This window comes from Crocodylus porosus, unplaced genomic scaffold (genome assembly GCF_001723895.1).
Source record: "Crocodylus porosus isolate Cpor-Errol unplaced genomic scaffold, CroPor_comp1, whole genome shotgun sequence".
Classification (NCBI taxonomy): Eukaryota; Metazoa; Chordata; order Crocodylia; family Crocodylidae; genus Crocodylus; species Crocodylus porosus.
In genome coordinates, this window is record NW_017728912.1 from 33,022,372 (window position 1) to 33,033,249 (window position 10,878).

The following is a 10,878-nucleotide window of genomic DNA, read 5'->3' on the forward strand; positions in this document are numbered from 1 at the left end:
GGGCGGAATATCGGTGGAGGGGCCCTGGAAGTTCCACCTCTCCCCAGAGATTGACAGATATCTCTGGAGAGGGTTGGCCAGGCCCCCACACCTCTGATTGTCTGAGGGACCCCAGAACTCCTGCCCCTCCCCAGAGACTGACAGGTGGCCATCTGTCAATCTCCAGGGAGGGACAGGGCTTCCAGGGCCCCTCATCCAGAGGTGTGGAGGGGCCCGACACACCCCACTGCAAAAACTGACACCTGACGTCATGCCAAATACAGAGGCAGCCTTCATGAATTAGGTAAGTCCCTTTCCATAGGTGTTACATACATACTTGTAGGTTCTTGCATAAAGACATTAAATGAGTTGTAAATAGCTAAGCTGTGGCAAAAACAGAACTAAAAACGTTCAGCACATGTAAATTGATACAACAACTATATCAAATTATATTGGTAAAAAGTGGTCTCATGTACCTGTTGCATTTGCATGTTTATACATAGATGCAAAAGTTACAAAACCTTGTAACTTCAACACTTAATGAAACAGGTTAAAGTCACAGCAATTTACCTGCATAAAGCCTTATGTCACATTGTAACAGACAATGTGTTTTAAAGCAGCAGTACTCCCTCCCCTCTTAATGCAGTTATAATGTAGTTTGTCCTAAAGCATAACACCTGTAGCTGAACTTTGACAAAGTATCCCTTTCATTCACACCAGTCTCTGAAGAAACAGATATGAAAAAATGTTACCTGAGTGATTCCGGTCAAATTAATGCAGAAGTCTGAAAGCTGAGGATTAATTTCTGGCTTCACATATTGTTGAAAGGTATCCTCCTGTAAAAGGGGAAGGAGAGATTCAAACATTTTACAGAAACACCAGAACTGCATGGAAAGGGTACCCCTCAGAATGCTAGCTAGCATAAAAGGACAGATAAATTCACCTTTAGCTATGGTGGGATAATTTTGTCAGTAGTTAAACCAGTACACATCTTTATCACAAGACCTTCTAGTGTGGACAAAGGTGGCAAGGCATGTTAAGTCTGAAATCAGGCAGAAGGTATGGCACAGTGGTACCTTAGAAACTAACTGGTTCAGAGAAGCATGAGCTTTTGTATACAACCTACTTAATCAGATGTTCCAAAAGGACTGGCAGAAAACAAAATATTCTACATAGAAAAGAAAGGGACAGGGAGAGCCAATGCTGACAAGAAGAAATAAGCAGGCTAGTTAGCTCAAATGAGATGAACAAGGTAGTTAGCACCTGGAAGGACATCATAGTTAACAGCTAGTCCAAATAATAGGATGAAGAATCTACAGCTGAAACCATAGTTAATGCAATCAAGGCCATAGATCATTTCTTATTCTGTAATTTCACAGTTAAGCTGGTTTTTAAAGAGGGTTTTTTTTCCCCATTTGTTTCTTTGTTTGAAGATGGCTACTTTGAGGTCGGGGTGGAATGCCTAGGAAAGAAGTGGTATTCTGCCATAGGCTCTTACACAATTCTTTTATGTAGGAATTTTACCAGCTGTCTCATTTAGATAGCAATGGGTCACTAAAAACAAGTGGAGAGGTCATTATTGATGTGTTTGAGGTACTGAGTATGAGGACCAAAGGGATTTCATTATCCTTGTCACAGGGTTGGTACGGTAGCAACTTAGGGCAGGGCCCAAGTCTGCTTCCACTGATTTGAGTGACTAAAGTTTGGGAATTGAATTTTAAGTATAGGAAAGCCTGTTGCAGATACTTGGTGTGCAGTCCAGTAAGTAGGCTGAGAGCAGATACAAGTTGTAGCATAGTGTTTTGCTGCAAATGATGAATCTAGTGGTGCACTTAGAAAGACTGCTGGTGGCACGCAGGAGCTGCAGTTGTTGGTTGTTTCCTGATCCAATACAATAATGTAGACATCGCAAAGTTTCACAGTGGAATCCAAGAAATAATTGCTAGGCAGAGACTTCAGGTGTCACTTTGATAGAGAGGTGGAAATCATTAAAGCCCTGGCAGAATCTTTCTAGATTTGTCCATATGATGATGATATTCCCCAGGCATACTAGGGAAATGAAACAGCAGCTGCAGAGGAAATGAACTTGGAGATCTGTGATAAACATATAGGTGTATTGTGGGGCCATATGTGTGTTCATGGCAGCAGTGCCATTCATTTGTAAGTACAGGGAGTCCCCAAACCTAAAATAGTTGTGTGAAGACAAAGCAGGAGAGTGGTGAAAGCAGAAATAAATGCCATCACTGAAGATAACATTCCTTATGACTTGTTACCCATCCACATGCAGGACACTGGCATACAGAAATATGACATCCACGGTAACTAATAAGGTGTCTGCTAGAAGTCTGTCAAAGGATTCTAGCTTCCTAAGGAAAACAGTGGCAGCTTCAGCAGCGTAAAGAAATGGAAGAGAATTGCCATAGCCAGAAACTCCCTCCCTGATGGCACCAAAGCCAGAGACAATGGGGGGAGGTCCCTGGGCTGCCAGGTTTGTGGATCTTGGTTAACAAATAAAAGGTGCTGGACACAGGTATTAGTATCCAGTAAGGTTACGGATTTTTGTTCCCAATCCCACTTTGACGTTGTTTCTACAGGTAATAACTCTTTTCCCTTTTGAATCATCTTGTTCTTAGCCTTGGGTTACCATTCAACTACATTTTCCTTGTTTTGAATCTACTGCTGAACACCTCTCTTTGCTCCTAGTTCACTGCCATGTTCCAGTCTTTAAATGAATGCTTTCACGTACTGACAAAGAATACTAAACACAGAGGTACTGCAGCGCACAGGACAAACACGCTTAGAAAGTCACTATCAAGAAAAGAAGATTGCTATGGATTGGCCACATCAGAAGAAAACTATATCCTCAAAAATATTTTGTTTAGTGCAGGGGTGCGTATTCTATCCAGTGTGAGTGGATGGGGAGCCAGCGGAAGCACGGGGCCCGCACTAGTGTCCCGGGGCCAACACCAGCAGGGCCCAGAGCAGGGTGCCAGGAACACAGGCTCCCAACTGGCAGGGGCTCTATGAAGCCGAGCCAGCTCCCCGCTCCCTGCTGGTGCAGCCCAGCCCAGCTGAACTCCATAGAACCTTGCCAGCCTGTGCCCGGCTTTGGGCCCCATTGGTGCTGGCCCTGGGACATTGGTCCCAAGACATTGGGACACTGGTCCCAAGATGGTGACCAGGGGGTGGGGCACCTGTCACAGGGCAGAGCTACCCTTGTGGCCCTTGACAGCCTGCCAAAACTGGGTAAGCAGCTCTCTCCCCAAAATAATTGCCTGCCCCTGGTTTAGTGAGATTCAAATCAGCTCTAGAAAGCAAGTTCACCCTCTATAACAGTACCATAATAGGTGAAATTGATTAAGTCATTCAACATCAACGTAGAAAGCTGGAAGGAGCACGCAGAATCCTCTCCAACCTGAAGGGAACATCTGGGCCTGGCCAGCTTTGATCCAGAGGATAGAAGCAAAACAAGAAAAAAGGAAGCAGCATGCTGTAAATCTGGATTCCAACTCAAACAGACAGATCTGTGAAACTTGTAACAAGCTGTATTGCTCTCAAAGTGGGCTTGCCAACCACAAACGTATTCATCATGCATCCAACTAGACCTCTTATATGTATACCATGATCCACAGGATCGACGGTTGCCTACTACACCTACTGATAAACAAAAACTATGGTTTCTTTTCTTTTGGGGGTGGTTATTTAGCTTAGGCTGTGCCCTTTTCTTTCACAGACCTGAAAAGAGGATTTTGTGACCAAAGGCTTACCAAATCTCTCTCCCAACTATACAATTACCCCAACAAAAGATGCCAAAAAAACCCCTTTGCCTCTTACACTTCCTGGATCACCATGACTACAACACCACACCAACCCTACTAAAAATAACTCTGCAGTAGCAGCAGCTCTAAGAAGGCAGCACAGTATAGTGAAGTGAAAGCTAAGGGTCAAGAATTCATGGGTCCTATTTCCACGCCTGACTTGCAGTGAGGCTTTCAACAAGTCTCTCAGCTTGTTTTAATTCTTCACCTATCAGATGGAGATATATACTCATTAGCTCAGCAAAGTAGCCAAGTAAACATCACTTCAAAAATCCACAGTAATGTGTGTATGCCAAGTATCATTCTATTTTTGTTGTCTATCTGAATGGGAAAGGATCTTAAGGGAGACTGGCAACATGGATCATTTTAAGTTTCTTTGCTTAAGACACTTACCCCAATTTTAGAGGGCCAATTTTCAGAGGAAAAAAGTGTGAGAGGTAAAATGGCATGTTTGCTTCTGAATTTTTAGGAAAGAAAATGGTTATACTCCATTTAAAATGCATCTCTTTATAACTAACATTTCAGGTACTCATTTTCTGAAGGAAAGAAACTAGAAGAGCACAGCACAAGAGTTAGAAGAATTAGATGACTTACTATTTCTAGTGTATGAGTGTTTACTAGCACGATAGGAAATTCAATTATTTCATGTATAAATTCAGGGGGGTTGCCCTCCTCACAGGTTGCTTCAAAGTCAACAACACAGATATAATCATAGTAACTCTCTCCATCAACGGGCTCCTTCTGCATCAGCTTCTGCTTCTTGTAGTAGTTTTTGAGCCTCTTTTTCAGTACATCTTTCACTCCTCTAGAGAAATGAGAAGAAAAAAAATCAAGTTAGTATTCCAATGTAGATTTCCATTCATGTTAACAGTTACTTGCATCCAAAAATGAAGCCAAATCCAATACCTGAATTATCAAAACAAGGTAACAAGCTTTCACAATGAAATCTCCCTTTATCTTCATAATAGCCTCATAAGAACAGAGAAGGCGGCTTTCCTTTTTAGTAATTAAAAGAGGCTTATGGATCTGATAACAAACCAGAAGCTGGCATTATTATGACAAGAGGCTAGATTTTGAGTAAACTGTTCCTTCTTTTTTAATAAAATAACCAGAAGAATTATTGTGAAAGAGTTCCTAGTAAAAAACTGCTATATTCCAAGCCGGGGTAAATAAGCAATCTATATATACACAAGGAAAGATTTACTTTAGGAGGAAAGAAACTGCATTAAAAAAGGTATTTTACAACCATGTCAATCAAAGTTGGTTAAAAAGCCACACATCCCAGATTTTATTAAAAGTCAGAATGACCATTTTGTCTACATTCTTATTCACAACACAGGGAAGAGAAGAATGGAGGGGGGAAGCAATGGAAGAAAATGTTTTAAATCTTCTCCACACAAAAAAAAGCGTTACATCCTAAAAAAAAACCGTAAACTTTGTTTTAAAATCACAGGCAACATTTTTTTTTTTTTAAGAAAAGTTAGATAGGTTTTGCTGAATTTTCCTTTATATAGCTTGTCTCATTTACTTTTTTCCTCCTTCCTGTTTTTCTCCCCCTCATACTTTTAATAAACAATAAGCAGTGAATTCAGGGCACAAGAAAGGAAAAGGTTATCCTTTATTATGATGTATCCAGGAAATCAGTTTACAATGTAAGAAGTGGGGCATCCCATTTCTTCACTTTTTCAAAAGAGGATATTAACATCACTTTATTAAAAGTTATTTTAATGAAACAAGCTATATTTTATTAGCAGAAAAGTTATCAGAAATGTAATTCTAATCCTTTGTACACAACCATACATAAGATCACTATGCAAGTGTGGCTTCAGTGCCATATTTTTGCCAACTATGAACTGCTACAAAAATGGTATCTGCTAAGATCTGTATAACCTTGCACTTCAAGGAAGATTCATTTTACAATAAAATGAGATCATGCAGGCCTCCCAGCTATATAGTTCATCATCTGTCATATGTGTCAGAGCTTTATGTCAGATCCTACCTATTACACACTTAGGTAAGCTTGGGTACCAAGAAGTACAAACAGATTTAATAAATGAAATGTTTCCAGGTGAAACACACTCAGACCTTTCCTAGCTAGAATGTTTCAAAATGTTGTAGCTTCTTTTAGGGACAGATGGAAGGCTCTAGAGGAAACTACAGCAGCTTCATGCACAACACCACCTTTCCCCTCCCTCTCCCCTCACAGAGTTGGAAGGTAAAAGGAGGGAGGTGGGAACTTGTAAGGCCTACCAATGCTCCCCACCCCACACCAGGATTCTGACACTACAGCTCCAGTCCACTCTACCTCTTCTCAGCCAAGTTGAAGAACAGAGGCCTCAAACTCAACAGTCTGGGAATTTGGCACTAGGGCATGTGATGGCAACATTAATTGCTAGAAATGCTAAACAGACCATCACAACTATAAAAATGCTATTGGGGGGAAAAAAACCATGCCTTGTGAAATTACCAATAGGTGACTGGATTTACTTACTAAAAACAACCATGACTTTAAAATTTAAAGACATACATCCAGAAGGGGGAAAACATTGAGCATGCACCTCTTTTGGCTTTGTATAATGGATAATTAAAATCTTAAATATTTTTGTAAGGGGATAACTTAAAATGGTAAAATCATTAAAGCTGAAAGAAGGAAATAGTTTAAAAGGGAAGAGCACTAGATGAGTTTGAAACTCCCACATTAAACACATTTGTAACTTCAGCAATTAACTACTACTTTTGGTACTGAAAACTGATTAAAGACATAATATGCCCTTATAACCCCACATCTGTGGAACTGTCCTAAATCCTTCAAACAAACCAGGGAAATCCAACTACAACACTCCTTTATAGTTCTAAAAAATAGTAAGCAAGCAAAAATAACCATTTAAAAACATGCTTTCAGGTCTCTTTTACAGTAAAGGGTAAAAAGAGCCCATTTAAAAAAAAACAAACAAACACCTTTGCAGGATACAATTCACTGACCATTGTCAATCAAGCATTATGTTCTAGCAAATAAAACATATTTTTTTGTTATTTTACTTTTTGAGAAACTATTGGCTCCCTATATGAAGTATATTTTAAAAGGACACTATCCAGGTAACAGAGCTGGCAAAAGTAGAGACCAGTAGGTACAGAATTTGAGAAGGAAAACCCAAAACTATATATGAAAGTTCTCTCATTCCAGGGTTCATAGAACCCTAGCAATATGAGGTCAGGGAACAAAACTTGCTGAGGAGCTATCCAGACACACAGGCACTTCCCCTCCATGTCTCTATTTAGAGAATTATCTTTCAATAAAACCTCACCAAAAAAAAAAAAAAAAAAATCATCACAGAAGGAACATAAATCTGTCAAACTATCAAACTTGTTATGTTATACTCCTTCCCTGCATGCTTTATCTGTCTTGTACACTTATGCAGTATACTCTTCATTGTTAGGAGTTTTTTTCTATGTTTGGTCAATTCTGGGGGACATGATGATACTGGAGTTCCTACATGCACAGCAATGCAAATAATCACTAACAAGCTCATTTAGTTTTCTAAAATCTGGGCATTTTGAATTACCATATTTGAGCCCCTAATATACTTACTAACATTTCCCCATTGAGAGGATGCCAAGAGACATTTGCCAAGAAGCATATAACATATGTAGTCTTTCTACCATCTTTGTGCATTAACATCACTGATTTGAACTGCAAAGACTCAGAAAACAGAGGTTATTCAAGAAATTTTATAGGAAGTCAAATGTTGATCTCATTTTTCCACGTGCAACAAAAGAAAGCATTACCACAGACTTTCTGAAAGATGACCAACATGCTCATAATTAAATTTTACCTCGTTTCAAGCTTGAACTCTGCAAGTTTGGCTCTCAGCTCATCTCTACTCATCCTATTAATGCAACCATTAGTTATAGCAATTTCTTTGTAAATTGGGTCACTGAAATCATTAGAATGGCAGGTGGAAATTTTTTCATTATTGTCTTGTCCATCCAGTCTACAGTGATGCTGGCCCTAGAAGAAAAAAATCTGCAATTAATTTAAGGAAGCCAAAACAGGTGCTAAATAATTAAACCCCCACCAAAAAACAGTGCAATCTCACACAATTTTAGTCATAAGTAGTAGGCACTAGTTAGTTCCTATATCTAGAAAAATAAAACAAACAGTGCAACCACCATTTTGAAATACCATCTTCACAACACAGAGAAGATAGAAAAGACAGGAAATTAAAACTGGACATGCATGGCAGAACATGAGATTCTGGAGATCTGGGATAAAATTCCTCAGACTGTGAAGCCTGGGATCAGGAACTGGTCCTCCCAGTTGCACCACGTGTGTTTTAAGGTCCTGGCATATAGGGAGCCTGGTAAGCTTAAACCTTTACTGTGCAACCCAGTATCAGGCTGCATGGTGGGGTTTTTCAGGTGCTAAGATAAAGAGTGTCGACAGCCTCCCCCAACAATGGAAAGCTTAAAGCCTCACTTGGGCTGTACAGTTGGACTCTAAAGGTATTGGGGCATAGGGAGCCAGATTCCCTACAACTTAACACTTTAACAGTAATGCCATCCAGGACAATACAGGGCTGCATGGCAAAGCTTTAAAACGTGCCTGTATTTTTAAAGTCTCAAGACCATCTATGACGTTTTTCCCTGTTGGGCAAAAGAATAACCTTCAAGAAGTTCACTTTATATCCCCAATATATGAATATTTATATAAATATACATCTAAATAGAAGTTTTAATATTTTCTTCCCACACCCCAATGGATTGTCTTGCAGACCCCCTGGGGTATGCACACCCCACTTTGGAGACCGTTGGTCTAGTGCAGTGGTTCTCAACTTTTTTTTGTACCAGGACCCATTTGTAAATACTGATAGCCAATCTCGACCCACTTCCCCCACCTTGAGGCTCCCCAATGTGTGGGATAGGGGAAATCCCAAACAGCCCCAAGCAACCCCTCACAAGCTGGCACTCTGCCAACCTGCAAGAGAAAAGCCATAGCTTCCCACATTTTTCTCCTTTAAAGGAGAATCCATTTTTGAAGTTTGTTGATCTATTCTTGCAGGGCTGTTGTTTGTAGCCCTGTTGGTCTAAGGACATAGGCAGGCAATGTTCTTTGGGTAGATGCAATTTCTTTTATTAGAGCAACTAATAAACCATATCACATCCACCCAAACAGCCTTGATCCAGTTTTAGTTTGTTTGTGACCCTTTCATATATTCTCGTGACCCACTTCTGGGCCACGACCCATGGGTTGAGAAACACCAATCTAGTCCAACCCCCTGCTCAAAGCAGGACCACCCCCAACTACATCATCCCAGCCAAGGCTGGGTCTTAAAAACCTCCAAGGATGGAGAGTCCACCACCTCTCTGGGTAACCTGTTCCAGTGCTTCACCACCCTCCTTCCTGATAAAGTGCCTCCTAATATCCAACCTAAACTTTCCTTGCTGCATCTTGAGACCTTGTTCTGGCCATTTGCTCCTTGTTCTGTCATCTGCCCCCACTGAGAACAGCCCAGCTCCATCCACTTTGGAACCACCCTTCAGGTAGCTGAAGGCTGCAGTGAACCTCACCTCATTCTTCTCTGCCAAACTAAATAAGCCCGGTTCCCTCAGCCTCTCATCATTTGCAACCGGGCACCCACAGCACTCTCCCACCCCTGCTTCCCGTGGCAGGTCAGGGCGCTTGGGAGCATTGCTCCTGCCCTGCCCCGAGTCCAGCACTAGGCCAGGGAAAGCTCGATCTGTGAACCGTGGGCTACCCCCGCTCCGAGGTTCCTTCCGGCCCTCCGCTCTGCCCATGCCTCGCCAACCCATCACTGGGACGAGTCCACCCCGCCCTTCCCTGCCCCGCGCATGCGCACACTGACTGGGGCCCCTGCCAACGTTCTACGGGGCCAGTTGGAAGGTGACGTGACCGCCCCGGCAACGGGCTGCAGATCATTTGGTCACGTGGTAGTGACCCTATTCCCCCCCCCTCCAGCACGCGCGAGGGAGCACTACCCTGTGGGTGCTGCCGGGGGCCGGGGCCGCGAGCTGGCTGGGTGGGGCGGGCGCAGGGGCAGGGGCAGGTGCCGGCGCCTCGTGGTGTGCACCCCGCACCCGGTTCTCCTTCTGCTCCTCCATGGCGGCGACACGAGCAGTTCCGGCGGGAAAGACTCAGGCTGAGGCTCGCCTTCTAGGGCTCCACCCCCTTCGCGTGACGCTAACTGAGGAAAGGAGGGGCTGGGGAAAGGCCACGTGACCCTCCCGCGCCAAAGGTCGTGTGCGCATGCGCGAATAAGGCAGGTTACTTATGTGCGTAGCGAGTAGGCCGATTTAGGCTGGTTACTTTTGCGCGTGCGCAGCTCAGTTCAACCACCCCGGCTCGACCTTGCGAGGGGCAAAGGCGGGCAGAGATTGGTCGACCCGGTTGGATTGCGTCACTAGGAAAGGGAACGGAGGCGATGCCCCAGCCCCGGGTCCTGCTTCAGTCAAGACAAGCCCTTCTGTCTCTGTTGTGCGCCGTCGGCGCATGTGTTGTGAGCAGCCGCCAGGCGCAGCTGTACCTCTCTACCGACCCATAGCAGAATTGCAAAGGAACAGGCAACCCGTGCGAAAATGTGAAAGATATAAAAGCAAAAACAATCTCAAAGCATTATTTATTTTAAAGCCTCAAAAGAAAGACACAAAGAGAAGAGAAAAAGAGGTAAAAAAAAAAAAAAGGAATGGAAACAGGCCAAAAGACTCAAAACAGGGAATAAGAAAATGTGAACCATGTGTACCCCTGGCCGCTGGCAGCAGGCCAGTGGCAGAGAGCGGGGAGCTCCTGCAAACACCGCTAGCACTGTCAGACATGGGGGGAGGGCATGGTGGCAAGCATCGACCAGGGGTCAGCGACCACCTGCAGGTGCTGCTGGCAGCATTGGCAGTGGCCAGCAGGGATTGCCAACTGCCAACAGATGCCGCCGGCAGAGTGGTAAGCGCCAACTGCCCCCAGGCACCATGGATAGTATCGGCAGCACCTTTTTGCAGGGGGTGCACCGCCACACTTGGGGGTGCACCCCCTGTGTCACCTCTGTAAGAAAATAAAAGCAAAAAAAATGGA

General features: G+C 43.3%; 1 protein-coding gene across 2 annotated transcripts in view; it reads right to left on the minus strand.

The window, feature by feature from the left end:
- The window catches only part of ERI1 (exoribonuclease 1), a 17,681-nt gene extending 7,693 nt beyond the window's left edge, over positions 1 to 9,988 (minus strand). Inside the window, exons 1-4 of one of the 2 annotated variants that reach the window (XM_019534240.1) lie at positions 9,795 to 9,988; positions 7,631 to 7,806; positions 4,392 to 4,602; positions 732 to 815 (exon numbers count right to left, since the gene is read on the minus strand). In XM_019534240.1, the coding sequence (XP_019389785.1) occupies positions 732 to 815; positions 4,392 to 4,602; positions 7,631 to 7,806; positions 9,795 to 9,917 (594 nt within the window). In that variant the 5' untranslated portion in view covers positions 9,918 to 9,988. The remainder of the gene's footprint in view (positions 1 to 731; positions 816 to 4,391; positions 4,603 to 7,630; positions 7,807 to 9,794) is intronic. The other variant, XM_019534242.1, reaches the window with a different exon arrangement.
- Positions 9,989 to 10,878: the final 890 nt, after the last annotated feature.